Source organism: Rhineura floridana, chromosome 3, assembly GCF_030035675.1.
Source record: "Rhineura floridana isolate rRhiFlo1 chromosome 3, rRhiFlo1.hap2, whole genome shotgun sequence".
In the NCBI taxonomy this organism is placed as follows: Eukaryota; Metazoa; Chordata; class Lepidosauria; order Squamata; family Rhineuridae; genus Rhineura; species Rhineura floridana.
The window spans coordinates 27,208,567-27,225,883 of record NC_084482.1 but is presented as its reverse complement, the minus strand read 5'-3'; the positions used below and the strand labels follow the sequence as shown (position 1 = coordinate 27,225,883).

Genomic DNA, 17,317 nt, shown 5'->3' with positions numbered 1-17,317 from the left:
GCTGTATGTGTGATATTTTCAATTGACTTACACTCAGCTTACATTGTAAGTTGTAAGGTGAGTGGTTAATATGCATGATAACCGGCTGTTGTCCACATTCACCAAGCCTAATGGAGAATGTGCACATAATCCTTCCATGAAGAGGGAACTGTGCACATTTGCTGGTCAACATAAATAATACCCAACAGGCCTTGGGGAATGCACATATATTGCCTGAATTTCATACATTCTCTGGGCAGTATGCACATTATCCGGTCAGTATGCATAATCTCCAAGAAGCATGTCTTTGTTCTGTCTCTTGTTCAGAAGTGTATAATCTGCTTGGGCTGCTTCTTGCCCACTGCCTAATCTTACATAGCCCACAACATACCTTTCCACTGATCAGCAGAGCAGCAGGAAGGGATGGGCTCTAGATAAAGATTAACTTTTTTGCTGCAGTCCAGACTCCTTTTCCCCACTCTTAGCTGTTCCCCCATCAGCTGAGCAGCACAAGGGGCAATAGAGGAAGAGGAAAGTTTTTGAACCTTCCCTCTCCTCCCGTTATTCTGATGGAAATTGCCCCCACCCCAAGCTGCTATTAAACTAAGGAAAAAAGTAATAGTAGCATGGAGTTAATCATCATGGGAATCGTAGGGGAAGGGAATTTTAACCAGCTGAGGAAGGGTTACCCAGCAGGGGAACGAGGGCTGAGAGAGAACATTATCTGAGTCGAGATTAGGGATGAAAGGATCGGTCAGTGTTGGTTCTCTCCGTTTCTCATTCTTCCAGTCTTAAATTCAGTTCTCCACATTTCTGCAGCAATTTGTGATTTTTTTAAAAAATACCTCATGAAAATTCATTGGCGTGTTGGTGTGAATTTGTCTTAAGAACACACTTTTGCATGTAGTTTTGACTAATGTATACATTTTTGCAAGCAATTTCTCCTAATATAGTGCATTTTGTATGTTATTTTCACTAATATATTCATTTTGTGCATATGTTCCCCTAATTTATGCATTTTTGTAAACACTATTGGTTGGCTAACTGCATTGCAAAATTCGGATAAGTGTGAATTTTGAAGGCTGGCTCTGTTTTGGTTTTTCATGTTGTTTCAAAAAGTGTGAATTTGATAAATTTGGCTTTAAATGCGAACTGAGTTGAATTTGTCCCCCATCCCTAGTAGAGGTAGAATGGGGCCGTGGCTGTGGCACCAACCTCTGAACCTGGATTGTCATCCATCTCACTTGACTAAGTCTGTGGTGCTCTCCTTTATTAAAGAGTAGAGCAGGAAATGTGTCAACTGGAAATAGGGATGGAATGATCTATCAATTTCAGTTCTCTCAGTTTCTCATTTTTCTATTGGGTTCTTTGCAGCAATTTACAAAAAATTCTCATGAAAATTCTTCAGCATTTTAGTGTGAATTTCTCCTAATAAATAGATTTTTGTATGTAGTTTTGACTAATGTTCACATTTTTGCCAGCAACTTGTCCTAATATAATACATTTTTGTATGTTATTTTCACCAATATATTCATTTTGTGCACACCTTCCCCTATTTTAAGGATTTTTGCAAAGACTGCTTGGTCAGAGAGCTGCACTGCAGAATTCGGATAAGTGTGAATGTCGAAGGATGGCTGAGTTTCAGTTCTTAATTGTTTCAGAAAGTGCACATTTGATAAATTCAGTTTTAAATGCGAACTGAATCAAATTTCTCCCCCATCCCTAGTTGGAAATTAACATGTCTTGTTTCCACAAGCCCACTATCTCCCTTCAGTGTTAAAGAGCTTTGCAGGCTGATAGAGCAAACCTCAGGAATCCTGAGAGATGACAGCATATAAGGGAGTAGCGCCCTTTGTACTTCTAAAACCTGCCTCCCTCTGCATATTTATCAACACACACACACACATGAGTCATCTTCACACACACACACGAGTCATCTTTATCTCCATTCTGCTGCTGCCTCCTTTATCCATGTTCTTGTCCTCCGGCTCCTTCTTCCTCCACTCCATTGTTCATCACCACCATCCATTTTTTAAAACAATTGTTTCCTCCACTCTGTCTCGCTCTCCGCCTCCTCCCTCATTGCCTCCTACCTACCCACAGAGCATGATGGAAGAGCGATGCTACACTGAAGCCCAGTTTGAGGCACATCATTTTCATCCACAAATCAGAGGAGCAGAAGACTTCCCCTGCTTCCCCCCCCCCAGTAATGCCCCCAAGTAATGCTGGAAACATTGCAATTACTCTACAAAAGTAATAAAATTACTCCTAGTTTTATTACAATCAAAATGTAAAGGAATTACCCACTCGTTCCTCAAAAAAGTAATGAATTACAAGTAATTCGTTACTTGTAATGAATTACTTCCAGGCTCTGTGTGTGTATATATATGGAGTCTTTCCAACAACCCTGTGAGGTAGGGTTTGTGATTGGAAACCAAGGCTGCTCACAATAAGAAATAAATCCCTTTAAAATCCAATAACCATAAAACAAGTATAAATAGTTGCAAAACAGCTTAAAGTGGCATGATTCTGAGTTTTGGGTTCGGGGAATGAAGTTTATCTATTTATTTATTATTTGATTTATATCCCACCCTTCCTTCCTGTAGGAGCTGAGGGCAGCAAACAGAAGCACTAAAAACACTTGAAAACATCATTAAAACAGACTTTAAAATATATTAAAATAAAACATTTTTAAAAACATTTTTAAAGCTTTAAAAACATCTTTTTTTAAAAAAGAAAAGGTTTAAAAACATATTAGAAAGCAATCCAACACAGACGCAGACTGGGATAAGGTCTCAGCTTAAAAGGCTTATTGAAAGAAACCCTTGTCAGAATAGACAGTACTGAGCTAGATGGACCAATGTTCCTATGACTTGCTGTATGGCACCTTTTGTTCAAATGTCACTCAGGCTATGGCATACTTAACTACGCAGGGTTTTTGTCCCCTCACAGACACGGAAGGGATACAAGAAGTATTTCCGCTCTGGGGCTTCTGAGTGCATCACAAATTTTATCTACCGGAGGCTGGTGAGTACATTCCTCCTCGCACAGTTAAAATGATACAGCAAGTAAAAGGGACTTGGCTTTTAAACCGTTGAATGAGGGTGATGAGTGTCAGAAGTTATAACTTTTTCCCTTCTAAGGGGACACTGTTACTTGCTCATGCAGCTCGGGGGATTGTGGAACTCAATAAATGTAAATATTGAGTGTTATTATTAGCATCAATATAGACAGGTAATTGATGTGCTATATAAGAAGAGTTAACTCCAGTGCTTATTCAGGAGAAGGTTCTGTGGCAGAGCACATGTTTTGCATGCAGAAGGTCCCAGGTTCAATCCCTGGCATCTCCAATCAAAGCTGAGAAAGAGCTCCGTCTGAAAGCCTGGAGAGCCACTGCCAGTCCGTGTAGAACAGAGGTGGGGAGCCTGTGGCCCTCCAGATGTTGCTGGACTATGGCTGCTTTCACACATGGGGCTGAGTGTGTTAGTTTAAAGGATTAAAAAGGTAGCGCTTCTGTCCCAATTTCTAAAATCCCTTTCACATTGCAGTACCTGTTGCGTTAAGGAACAGCAGCTTTTTCTGCCGATAGACCGGCATTTTGCTCAACTGTCTTTCACACGGCTTGTTTTTGTCCCTCACCAATGCACACTGTTCCCCACTGTGTAGGAGGTCTAAGATCTCGTCCCGTCACCATGAAAGCCCTCTCCCTTTAGGATCTGACTTTTTAAATTGTTTTAGTTGTATCAAGACAGGGGTATGTGTGGGAAATGCTGCTGCTATCTGCACCGATGCCGGAATACCGGTACAACATTCATCAGGCAAAAAAAACAACCACCAACCCACTCGACTAAAGGGCAGGAATGCACTGCATGCTGGGATGCCTGTCACATGAGCGGCTGCAGCTAGATAAACTCCTGCAATCTTCCGGGTTCCCAGCCTTGCTAATGGATTATTTCTGGTATCATTTATCATGGAAATTAGCACTAAACTTTCACTACATTCCACTAGAATTCTGGAGCTAGCTTGTGCGTCGTGCGATAGATCAAATATAATGCGCAAATTACCGGGTAAGCAGTCGTCAGAATAACGGAATGAAGTGCAGTGTGAAAGCAGCCTATAACTCATCCCTGGCTATTGGCCATGCTGGTTGGGAGTTATGGAAGTTGGAGTCCAGCAACATCTGGCAGGCCACAGGTTCCCCATCACTGGCACAGATGTTTGAGCTAGATGAACTACCTGGCCACATTCACACCATACATTTATTCTGCTATTACTCCATTTTAAACAATCATGGCTTCCCCCAAAGAATCCTGGGAACTCCAGTTTGTTAAGAGTGTGTTGTTAGGAGACCCCTGTTCCCCTCACAGAACTACATTTTGCAGTTTTATAGGAAGAGGGATTGATTGTTAAGCTGCTCTAGAAACTGTAGCTCTGTGGGGGGAATAGGGGGGGTCTTCTAACATCTCTCAGCACCCTTCACAAACTACCCTTCCCAGAATTCTTTGGGGGAAGCCATTAATGTTGAAACTGAAATAATAATGGGATAAATGTATGATGTGAATGTGGCCTCTGCATAAGGCTGTTACATATGTTCATTCACACAGTGCCACAAGATAACACCGTTCTCAGGGTGGGGAGGGACCATGGCTCACTGGCAAGTCTGGCAAGCTACTACCAGTCAAAGCTCATGCTTTGTATGCAGAAGGTCCCAAGTTCAACCTTCAGCATCTCCAGGTAGGACTGAGAAAGACCGCCATGCTGGAGAGCTCCTGTCAGCCAGTGTGGGCAATACTGAGCTAGATGAGCCAGTGGTCTGACTTGGTAGAAAGCGGTTTCCTCTGTTTGTAACCTAAAGGCTGTTCCAAGATCTTTTGAGGGCACATGTGTGCCATCCAACTCTTAGGCCAATCTGGCTACCTCTGAGTCCGTATGGAACAGAGGAATAGTTTCCAAAGTGGTCTGGGAAAAACCTCTTTTTTCCAGAAGGTTCTCAGAGGTTCTTCATTGGGATCAGTGATAGGCAGATAACCCGACCCTGAAAAAAGAGCTTGCCCACTATTAATAGCCTTCCTCTGTAACGGTCAGCTGCAGGGCAGTGTTGATTCTGGTCTAGGATGTGTTATCAGTTCATACAGTTACCAGTGGCCCACAGGGATGGAATCTGCACCCTAGAACATGTGAAGAAAGGGGGCAAACTCTCAAAAACAATACTGGGGAGAAATAAAATCTAATAGTATACACATTTTGGTGAAGATCTTCTTTAGGGCCACTGAAAGACCAATCATATTAAAAATGAATTTAAAAACTGTAACACAGATTATAGACTGTATTATGACACTGAAGTTATCATATTTTGGACCCATAATGAGAAGACATGATTCACTAGAAAAGACAATAATGCCGGGAAAAACAGGAGTAGAAAAAGAGGAAGGCCAAACAAGAGGTGGATTGATTCCAAAAAGGAAGCCACAGATCTGAACAGGGTGATTTATTATACAGCCACAAGAGTGGCTGTATACTATAGTCAGCATGGATTTTTCACATTCCGCGATGTTAAATTGAAAATACCCCCCATGCCATTCTGATGCTTCCCATAAGCTCATTTCAAAACAAAACCTTACAAAACTTATAGTCCTGAACTCAGAAATGCTTGCAAATGATCAGACCTACCTTTCCCCTCCTTCCTCTCTCCTCTCCCTTCCTTCTCCCTTCTTCTTCCCCTCTTCCTTCTTCCTCCTCCCCTACTCACTCCAGCCCTCCCGCCCTTCCCCCCATGGCCAGTGTGATTGCACGGGAGTAAATCCCACTGAACTCAATAAACATGCAAATGATCAAGCCTGCTCTCCTCCTCCTGCCTGCTCCCATCCCCCTTTTCTCCTCCCCATCCCCTGTGGTCAGTGTTACCTACCCTACGCATGATTGCAGGGGAGTAAATCCTACTGAACTCAAAGAGCATGCAAATGATCAATCCATTCTCAGCAAACTTGCACATTTCTTACCTCCTGGATTAAAAAGCAGAGAAATTTGCTAATAGGCAAAAACCCTTGCGGTTTAAGAAAGTACCTATAGCCAATATATATATATATATATATATAATTTTATTTATATCCCACCCTTCCTCCCAGCAGGAGCTATCAAAGTTTCTATCAAACTTTAAAAAGTATCAAAATGCAAACACAATTTGGGTTGGTTTTACCAAATTCTTCCAAGCTGCACAGGAAGTGGATTGGACTGTGAAAGACCATCCCAAATTGTGTTTGCATTTTGACACATTTGTAGGGTCAGAGAGGAGGTCAGGTCTCCTGTTCCCCTGGTGCATTCACTATAGCTGCCCAATTTCCCTGCTTTTTAAAGTTTGATAGAAATATCTGTTGGCTATAGGTATGTTCTTAAACCGCAAGATTTTGCCTGTTAGTGAATAACAAATGCTATTGGAGGCTGCTGATTCATAGGGTCGCCATAAGTTGTAATCAACTTGAAGGCACATAATGACAAAGAAATTTATTTAGAAAAATGTATATGCCGCTCAATAAAAAAGTATCTCTGAAGCGGGTTACATAAAATAGTATAAAATATTCATTTTAAAAAGAGCAATAAAAACAGACTTAAAACAGTAGATATAATAAAATTACCAAGATATAGAGAAAATCAACAGTTAAAAAACACAAATGTACATATTACAATTACATATCTGGGTAGTTTTGCTAAATTAAAAGGTTTTTAGCAGATGTAGAAAATAATACAAGGAAGGTGCCTGCCTAATATCAATAGGGTGGGAGTTCCAGATACTATGTGGGGCACTAAGAGATTGATATCTCACATGTGAGGAATGGAATAGTCCAAGGTAGTATGAAGTCGCCTGTAGACATTTCATTTCAACTTCCTTGCTTAGATTATTTACTAACTCTTGCTTGTCTTGTGGATTCTCATAAGCTAGTAGTAAATCATCTACATAAATCAAAATACAAGTCCATTTGTTGTTCTTGAATCTGTTATATAGGCATTGGTCTGCTTTGCCTCTCTTATAGCCTTGTTTCAAGAGCATTTGGTTCAGTTTGTCATTCCATGCTCTTGCAGCTTGTTTCAGTCCATAGATGATCTTTTGCAGTTTGCATACTAGGGTTTCCTTTCCTGGTATTTCAAAGCCTGGTGGTTGTTGCATGTAGATTTCCTCTTCTATTCCCCCATGCAAGAACGCTGTTTTTATATCCATGTGTTCCACCTGCATTTTCTTGTTAGCAGCAACACTTAGTAGAGTTGTGATTGTTGTATGTTTGACTACAGGAGCAAAAGTTTCATAGCAGTCTTGTCCATACTTTTGAGAGTATCCTTTGGCCACTAGTCTTGCCTTGTATCTCTCAATGTTCCCTTCAGCATCTGCCTTTTTCTTGAATACCCACTTGCAACCTACAGCTTTCCTTCCTTGAGGAAGCTTGGTAAGTGTCCAGGTTTTGTTCTTGTGTAGAGCTTCCAGCTCTTCCTTGGCTGCCTGCCTCCACCTCTCAGCTTCAGCTTTGGGTAAGGCTTCAATATCTTTCCAGATCTCAGGCTCTGGAAGTTCATCAGCTCTTGCCAGGTAGGACAGTCTCAGTGGAGGTACACCTCTGTTGGTGCGGTTAGAGCGTCTTGGTACAGGACTCTCTGCTGCCCCTTCTGGCTGTGCAGGTTCCCCTTCTTGCTCTGATTCCTCACTGTCCTCCAGTGCTGGCATGTTGCTGTAATCTATAGTGCTGTATGGTATTTCTTCTTCATCATCTTCACTATTGTGGTCTTGGAATGGTGCCCCTTCTGGTTGGAATGCACCATGACCTTCATCAAAGTAGACAGCTCTTTGAATTTCAATCCTTTCTGTTTTGGGATTTAGGATTCTGTATCCCTTTTTCTTTGAAGAATATCCAACGAAGATTCCTTCCTTTGTAGTGTTGTCCAATTTGGTTCTCTTCTGGTGTGGAATGTGACCATACACTTTTGATCCAAACACCTTTATATGAGCCAAACTGGGTATGCACCCATACCATAATTCAAATGGAGTCTTGTTGCCATTCACCTTTGTTGGCAAATGATTTTGTAGATAGGTGGCAGTATACACTCCCTCTCCCCAATGCTTCTGTGGGAGACTGGCATCTTCCAGCATGGATCTCACCATCTCAATAAGGGTTCTGAATTTTCTCTCCGAGACTCCGTTCTGCTCTGTGTTGAGGGGTACAGTGGTTTGATGCTCAATCCCATTTTCAAGCAGAAACTGCTGGGTAGCATGTGACATGTATTCTCCTCCGTTGTCAGAACGTAAAATCTGTGGTTTTCTCTGAAATTTAGTGGTCACCATTGCCACATATTCTTTGAGTTTCTGAAGCATTTGCCCCTTCTCCTTCAACATATATATCACAGAGAATCTTGAATAATCATCAATAAAACTTTCAATATATTTGTTTCCACCAGTTGAAGTGATTGGCATTTCACAAATGTCGCTGTGAATCAACTCTAGGGGGCACTTAGTCTTCCTTTCATTCTGCTCAGGAAAACTGTGTCAGGTCCCTTTTTCTTTAACACAGCAGGTACACCTCCCTTTTTCTTGGCAGGGTTCAACTTTCATGCCTCTTACTAAATCATTCTTTTGAAGGGTTTTTATCTTTGCAATGTCTCTATGCCCTAATCTCCGATGCCATAAATGTAAACAAGACTTGTTACAGCATTCTTTCACAACATTAGCTTGTGGACTTTCCTGATCCACTTCATGCATGCCTTTTCTCTTGGTAGCTGTGCATAAAATGTCACCATCTCTAGAAATTATGCAAGAATCTTGTTCAAATAACACAGAGCACCCATTGTTTGTAGCTTCATTAACAGAAATTAAATTGTTTGAGATTCCAGGGGTCCAGAGCGCATTCCTGAGATAAATTTCCTCAGTGCCGCTTGGAGTCTGGCAAAACAGCTTAGCATCTCCCCGCACCTTTATGGGCAGGACTCTCGAGTCAGCCAATCTAACTGTGGCTTCATATGGGGTTAAATCTTCAAACAAAGCTTTTTCCTTTATTAGATGAGCGCTTGCTCCACTGTCAACACAGAATTTTGCATCATCATAACATTTTTCAACATGAGTTACTTGAAAGCCCTTTGCACTTTTCTTTTCTGTCCCTTTAAATTCTTTATTTTTTTCAGGCTTCCCGTTCTTGTCACATTGGTCTTTAAGGTGTTTTTCTGAATTGCATAGATAGCAACGCTTGGCTTTCACACCTTTGGATTCCCTTTGTTCCCAAAATCTGCATTTGACTGCCTGTCCAGCAGCTTCTTTGCTAGCTTCTTTACTTAGGAAAGAGGAGAGCTGTCCTTTTTCCGTAGCTGCTTTCTGAGAGAACTGCTCTCTCACTTCTGAAACAATCTCATTTAGAGTTTTGTTTTGTTGTTGCATTATAAGTACGAAAGTCTCCATATATTTTGGAAGAGAGTCCAGAAATAAAGCTATTTGAACTGGTTCATGTAACTCTGTTCCTCCTTCCTCTATCCCTTGGACAAACATCATGAATTTAGTAAGATGTTCCTCAAAAGAATCATCCCTCATTTGCAAATTAATAAGGCTTCTTAACATTGCAATCAGATGTCCCTGGCTTTTCGGATTATGATGGGATTCAAGAGTTTTCCACATCTCTCTGGCATTTTTAGAATTCATAATCAGAGGAAACTGCGCATTACTCACACATTTAGTGATGAGGTCTTGTACCGTTTCATCCTTCTCAGTCCAAATTCTTTGTTCCGAGAAGCACCTTCTCCTGGTTCCGATGCTGTAATCACCTCCAACAGCTTCTGTTGTTTCAGGTGTTTCTGCATGCAAAATTCCCAAAGTTTCCATCCTCCAGGCTTGAGTTTCTCGAGACCTAGCTGCTCCGTCACGGTAGCCATCCTGAAGTAAAAGCCTCAACTCTTCACTGACTAAAACTCTGAAGGTTTCTATTTTAGCTTCCTTGATTCAAACACAATAGCTCCTTTAATTGCTCAAATCTCCATTTGCATGGCTGGGCCCATAACCTGTCAGAATTTCTCACTATTGAGATGCGTAGCAGAGTTGCGTAGCGCTGCAGAACGGAGAGTATTGAGCGAGCTTAGTGTGTGTGTGTGTGAATCTTTGCTAAGATTCTACCTTCCCTGCAAATTAGTCAGACAGAGACTTTAAGCTTTAAAATAAGAAGCAACTACTTTATTCTGGAAGTACATGCTTGATAGGAAAGAGTCCTTACATCTAGCTAACTAACTATGTTGGAGCAGTCTGCACTGGTCCCAGTGCAGCTCTCATCCTGGTTGAGAGGGGAGACAAAGAGAAGATGTCTGCTCCCCTCTCGAGAGAAAGAGAACACAGAGAGAGGTGGGAAGGAACTGGGATCAAACATCCTGTTGCTTATCAGTCTAGCAGGAAGAAAGAGACGGCAAGATCAAAGGGATAGGTATAGCCTCAACCAGCAAGAGGTCTAGCTCTCTAGCTACCCTTATTAACCCCATGCAGCCTCAACCCACCAAGTTGGAGTTGAACCTCATACATTCCAACAAATTCTCCCACATCTTAGTGCGAATTTCTCCTAATAAATACATTTTTGTAGGCAGTTTAGACTAATTACACATTTTTTCAAGCCATTTCTCATAATATGGTGCAATCTGGTATTTTCACTCATATATTCATTTTTAGAGATGGATTGATTCCATAAAGGAAGCAACAGACCTGAACTTACAAGATCTGAACAGGGTGGTTCACGACAGATGCTATTGGAGGTCACTGATTCATAGGGTCGCCATAAGTTGTAGTCGACCTGAAGGCAGATAACAACAACAAATATTCATTTTAATGCACGCTTTCCCCTAACATATGCAGTTTTGTAAACATTGTTTGGTTGGGGAACTGCTTTGCAAAATTAAAATAAGTGTGAATTCTGAAGGACACCTGTGTTTCCATTCTCATATTGTTTCAGAAAGGGTGGATTTGATAGATTTGGCTTGAAATGCAAACTGAATAGAATTTCTTGCCCATCCTTACTCACTGGTGAGATGAGGAAAGGGATGTGTGCATGTATAGTATAACAATGATTCAAGTGTGCTCAGTTTACAGGGGAATACCAGAAAAGCCAAATTGCAATCTGACTTTCTGGATCCCCAGAAAACAAGTCTTGCTATTTGATGAGTTTTTGAGAGGGGTGGACCTCTCTTAATCTCCCCCCAATTCAAGCCATGTCCACTTTTGAGCATGGCCTACTTCAACTTGGGCACATACCTTTCCTCCATCATGACCTCTGCTGCCACCCTTTTTTTGCAGATTGTGGTCTCTGTGACGGAAATGTATTTTGACACCCAGCCCAACTCCTTCACGCATCATCAGCCTCTGTAATAAAGTTGACAGCACCTAACATTAAGAGCTTCCATAAGCTGTAGTACTATTTGCATATTATAGCTTAATTCTACTATGCATCTTTTAGTCTAGGGGCAGTAGAAGTTGCTTGTCATAAAATCAATAAGCCTTCATACACTAAACAGCTGGTATAGCACAACGGGGAGGAGAGCCTGGCTGGGAGTCCAGAGTCTGTGAGTTCAAATCCCCGCTCGTGTCTCCTGGGTATAAAGGGCCAGCTAAAGATCACCCACAGCTTGGAAGATTATTTTTAAAAAGTAATAAATTACAGTTACAGTTACATGGCCCCAAAAAGTAGTAATTACCATTATAATTGCAATTGCTCTGAAAGTAACTGATTACTTTACTTTTCCTTCAAAGTAATCACTACAATTACATTTCAGTTACTTTTAAAAAAACCGCCTACAAGGTGCTGGCCTTGGCTGCTGCACATCTAAGTAGCCTAAAACAACATTAAAAATAAACACACACATACAGAGGTAGTAGAATAATTATTTTTATTCATACGATAGCAATGGTGGTCTCACCGCTGGTAAGGGTGGTAGGGAGGGAAGCTGAGACCACTACTCAGATCTTTGCACGTCAAACCAAGTGCAAACTCCCCCCCCCCACTCAGACAGAGCATAATCTCTCTCACTTAACCACCTCCCGGACCCTGCCCTGCCACCAACTAAGGGACACTCACTCAAGCACACAATTTCCCCTGAGATGCAAAAAAGTTAAAATACTGCAAATGCAGCACAGTAGCCAAAGAGGGTGGTGGAGGCCACTTTGTGTGCCAAGTGCAAACACACACACACACACACACACACACACACACACACACACACACATGCACACACACGTTGTCATCTTTCATCTCCACAGTTCTTTATCTCCATTCTGCTGCTGCCTCCTTATCCTCCTTTATCCATGTTCTTGACCTCCAGATCCTTTTCCCCTCCACTCCATTCTTCACCACCACTATCCGTTTTTTTAAATAATTGTTTTCTCCACCCCACCCCGTCTTACTCTCCGCCTCCTCCCTCGTCGCCTCCTGCCCATCCACAGAGCACGAGGAAAGAGCGACACTGCACAGAAGCCCAGTTTGAGGCACATGATTTTCATCCACAAATCAGAGGAGCAGAAGACTTCCCCTGCTCCCCCCCCAAGTAATGCCCAAAAGTAATTCTGGAAACGTTACAATTACTCCACAAAAGTAATAAAATTACTCCTAGTTCTATTACAATCAAAATGTAAAGGAATTACCCGCTCATTACTCAAAAAAGTAATGAATTACAAGTAATTCGTTACTTGTAACTAGTTACTTCCAAGCTCTGAGATTACCCCCACAGTGAGTGGCTCAGGGGTTGCCATGGGCAAGCTGCATAGTCCTAAGGAGCCCAGTTGCCCCCCAGCTGGCAGTTGCGGACAAGGAAGGGGCTGGCTTGTGCAGCTGTGGCAAGCTGAGCAGGCCCTAGCCAGCTGGGGAGGACTAGCCGCAGAGGGGCACTTACTATGAACCCCCTATTCATAGGGTAGCCATAAGTCAGGATTGACTTGAAGGCAGTCCATTTTCATTTTTCATACACTAATCTGCAGGTGACCCTCTTAGATATCTGAAGATTTATGCTCTCTATCTCCCTTCCTGTAGGTGCAAAAATTCCTCTTGGGCCTGAAAAACAGCCTCCCTTCCATGACAGTGACTGACCATGCTTGGCCACCTGCCCCATACCAATTTCTCACAGTCACCAACAAAGAACTGAAGAACATCTTCCACCATTGGAGGGTCAGAGCTGGATTGTGACTCATTTCTATCCATTCTCCTTTCAGAGTAACACTGAGGGTGCTTCCAGACTGTCACATTTTTTTGTGTGGGGCTCGATCATACTGGCAAATTTAGGTTGCGTCATTTTAGTTGATGGGGAAGTGTTGCACAACAAACCTACTTTATCAAAAGATCGAAGAGTGATGGGAAAATGTACTGGGATAACACTTGCTTTGATGCCACATCATCTAACCTCCCTGCAGGAAAAAAAAATCCAAATGAATGCTCATTAAATAGTCAACATTGTCTAAGCATTGTTAAGCAGGACAAATGCTTAATATATAGTCATCTGGAAGCATCCTCAATCTCACGACCTGGTAGTATTGCAGATGGGGTGTATATATTCTTACTGGGATACTAAATACTGTGGCCTTGAATATATTATGCACATTAAAACATATTTGAATACATGATAGGGGGCCCTTCAATAATCTGTGATAGAATGGAGGGGGTGGACCAGAAGGAGGAGACTCTCCGTCACCTCCTCCCCATTTGCCTCTTCATTTCCCTCACTGTAAGTATGCCTCTCTACTGTATTCCTCTGTGAGCTGCTTCTGTTGTTGAGATGAATCACAGACCGGTTGCTGTTCTCACTTCCAGGAACACTCTGTGAGGCGTAACAGCCGGCAGCAGAGTTGCCCTGGCAAGACCAAACAAGATTCAAAGAGACATTGCTGGTGCTGGAGTGGAGTGAGCTTCTGCTTAACAGATGATTTTGACAGGCTCTTCCCTCTGAATGATTAAGAGCTGAAATTAATTAAGAGTTTAAATTAAAACAACAGCAAAAACTGCAATGAGATTATTGTTGTTGTTGTTAATGAGAGTTTTACTTTGTGGATAAATTTTCAGACAACCATCTTGAGTTTGTGGGCTAAGATCTTGCTCTCAAGCAGTGATGTGTGGAGGGCAAGGTGTAAAACCTTTGCAGTTGGACCAGCACACCATCTGGCAGATGGGCCCAGCTCCTGAGAGCAGCACCTATATAGAACTGTTGCTGCTACTGCTGCCAAGTCTTTGCCTTTCCAAGGCCGGCTGTGTCATGCCACAGCTGTGCAAGCCATGGCAGGTCATTATTATTATTATTATTTATTGCATTTGTATACTGCCCCATAGCCGAAGCTCTCTGGGCAGTTTACAATAATTAAAGACATTTTAAAAAAACACAAATTTAAAAGCACATTTTTAAAAACACTTTAAAAACACATGCTAAAATGCCTGGGAGAAGAAGAAAGTCTTGACCTGGCACCAAAAAGATAACAGCGTTGGCGCCAGGTGCACCTCGTCAAGAAGATCATTAATCACTTCCCTGGCCCAGCCGGCTAGTCCAGCCCTGCTAGCTCTTATTAGCCAAGAAGGGCAAGCATCCAGCACAGAAGTGGTTGCATGAACCTGTCCAAGCACCTTGTCAACGTCCTCAAGCTGTACCAACTGAAACTCATCCAAGAAATCAGGACAAGGCTGTGCTCTGGATCAGAGCCTGGAAAAGTTACTTTTTAAAACTACAACTCCCATTAGCCCCAGCCAGCATGGCCACTGGATTGGGCTGATGGGAGTTGTAGTTCAAAAAAGTAACTTTTCCAAGCTCTGCTCTGGATACCTTGCTTGATTCACCTGCTATAACACTAGAGTCTAAGTCCTGGCGGATGCTAAAGATTTTATCCTGGAAGTGCCTAGTAAATTCATTACAGTGGGCCTCAGTTGGATCTACTATGTCCTTGGGGCCAGCGTGTAATAGGTCCCGGACAATTCTGAAGAGCTCCGCTGGGTGGCACATTGATGATTTGATAGTGGCAGCAAAATATTGTGGTTTTTTGCTGCCTTCACTGCCCCTAAATACAGCTTACCATAAGCACTTACCAGTGTGTAATTGCATCCACCAGGAGTTCGTCTCCATCTGCACTCAAGCCGTCTCCTATATTGTTTCAGCTCTCTCAGCTCTGGGGTATACCATGGAGCCGTACGAGCTCTACACAGGAGAGGGTGCTCAGGAGCAATCATGTCAACTGCCCGGGTCATTTCTGTATTCCACAGCTCGACCAGGGTTTCGACAGGAGCACCAGCCCTATCAGCCGGAAAACTCCCCAGAGCCCTTTGGAAACCATCCGGATCCATTAGTCTCTGGGGGTGGACCAACTTAATAGGTCCCCCACCCTTGCAGAGGGGAAAAGCCACTGTAAGTCTAAACTTCAGCAAGCAGTGATCTGTCCATGACAGAGGAACTGATGTAAGATCACCGTCTCCATGTCCAGTTGCAAAAACCAAGTCTAGAGTATGCCCTGCTACATGTGTTGGGCCAATGGCTTATTGGGACAGTCCCATGGTTGTCATGGAGACCATGAAATCCTGAGCCACCCTGGATAAGGTGGCCTCGGCATGGCTGTTGACATCCCCCAGATCCAACAGTCTGGGGGATCTCAACAGTACACCCGAGACCACCTCAGCTAGGGAGTCTGTTGGGCAGCGGGGTGTGTGGTACACCAACAGAATCCCCAGTCTGTCCCACTGACCCAACACAAGGTGCAAACACTCCAGCCCAGTAGTCACATGTACAGGGTGCTTGCAGAGGGAGATGGAGCTCCTATAGACCACAGCAACCCCCCCTCCCTGACCCTCAGGTCTCTCTACCTGAGATCATAGCTCATCAAAGGATCCCATGCCTCCCAGACATGCATCCAGTGCCCACCTCCCTCTCCCTCATTACAGTCTGCAGTCTTACAGTCCAGCAGTCTCAGTGTAGATCACTGTCACCACTTGGTGAGTGACAAGATGAGCCTGGATGGGGAGTGTTAGAGGTGCCCCAAGTGGCTGCACTGGTTACTGCTGGGGCTACTGAAGGGCAGCCTATAACCAGATCATCATCCTGCAAGATTCCTAATGAGAACAGACCTTCCCAGATTTTTTTTTTTTGAAAACAGACTTTCTTTTTTTGAGAGGGGAGGGGGGACTCCTAAATCTAAGAGTATCCATAATTAGCAGTGTTTTTAAAGAAACAAAGCAAAGTAGAAGAATATAAATTTGAAACTTTTTTTTTGGTAAGCAAATGTGACTGAGGTGAATTTGCCTGTGATTTTAAACCGATCCCTCACTTGTAAACAAGGCACACTTTGGAGCTTGCAATGTTCACTCTACTCTTGCTACCCCCCCCCTCGCTTTTCTGGTAGTGCAAGAAATATCGGGATCAGTTGCCGCCTCAGAAAAAAGAAGCCCTACAGGACAAGCTCTGTGCCAGTGAACTTTTCCGGGGCAAGAAAAGTTTGTATTTGAAGAGGTGAGAGCCAGGGCAGAAGCTACCACCATCCCAGCTGAGGTGGGAATCAACCCGTTTAAGAGTGGTGTAGATTTCAGGTTCAGTTTCTTTCTGCTTCTCATTCTTCCAGTCTTAAGTTCAATTCTACACATTTCTACATCAGTTTGCAACTTTTTAAAAATTCCTCATGAAAACTCAGCATTTTAGTGCGATTTCTCCTGATTTCCACATTTTTGTATGCAATTTTGCATAATCTACACTGTTATGCAAAGTGGTTTCCCCTAATATAATGCATTTTTGTGTACTTTACTTGACTGGAGAACTGCATTGCAAAATTTGGAGAAATGCAGATTTCACAGGATCGCTGTTTCAGTTTCCATATTGTTTTGGAACATGTGAATTGGGTAGATTTGCCTTTAAATGCAAACCGAATTGAATTGCTCCCCCCATCCCTAATTACAATGTGTGTCTTCTAGCCTCCCACAGCCTTTCCAAGGGGAATATCTGGGTCTGAAGGAGAATCCCAAATACCGTAAGCTCCAAACCACAGCTGATGGCAAACTAGTTATGGCTGACAGTGTGAGGAAGGTCAACCGAGCTGATGGAAAGGTGAGAAACATCCTGCCTTACCCATCTGGCTCTTAAAAGTACAGGACCAGAAGGAAGAGCAGGGGCTGTGTATGTGATTTTTTTACTACTCCTAAGAGAAAAGACAAATTGTTGCATTTGGGCATAACTTTACGATAGGGGTAAAACCTGTAGACCAGCCAACCATTGGATCTGGTCCTTGCTGATGGGGATCCTGCAGAAAGGTACAATGTGTATCTGTGCACTTATGAGCCACGGTAGCCAAAATGCAATATGCATGTTCAGTGGCAGTGTGCCTCTGAATAAC

General features: G+C 42.8%; 1 protein-coding gene across 5 annotated transcripts in view; it reads left to right on the top strand.

The window, feature by feature from the left end:
• The window catches only part of LOC133379579 (unconventional myosin-Ia-like), an 84,576-nt gene that overhangs the window by 61,301 nt on the left and 5,958 nt on the right, over positions 1 to 17,317 (top strand). For all 5 annotated transcript variants that reach the window (XM_061615142.1, XM_061615139.1, XM_061615141.1 and 2 more), the window contains 4 exons: positions 2,932 to 3,006; positions 13,002 to 13,136; positions 16,337 to 16,443; positions 16,899 to 17,031. In XM_061615142.1, the coding sequence (XP_061471126.1) occupies positions 2,932 to 3,006; positions 13,002 to 13,136; positions 16,337 to 16,443; positions 16,899 to 17,031 (450 nt within the window). The remainder of the gene's footprint in view (positions 1 to 2,931; positions 3,007 to 13,001; positions 13,137 to 16,336; positions 16,444 to 16,898; positions 17,032 to 17,317) is intronic.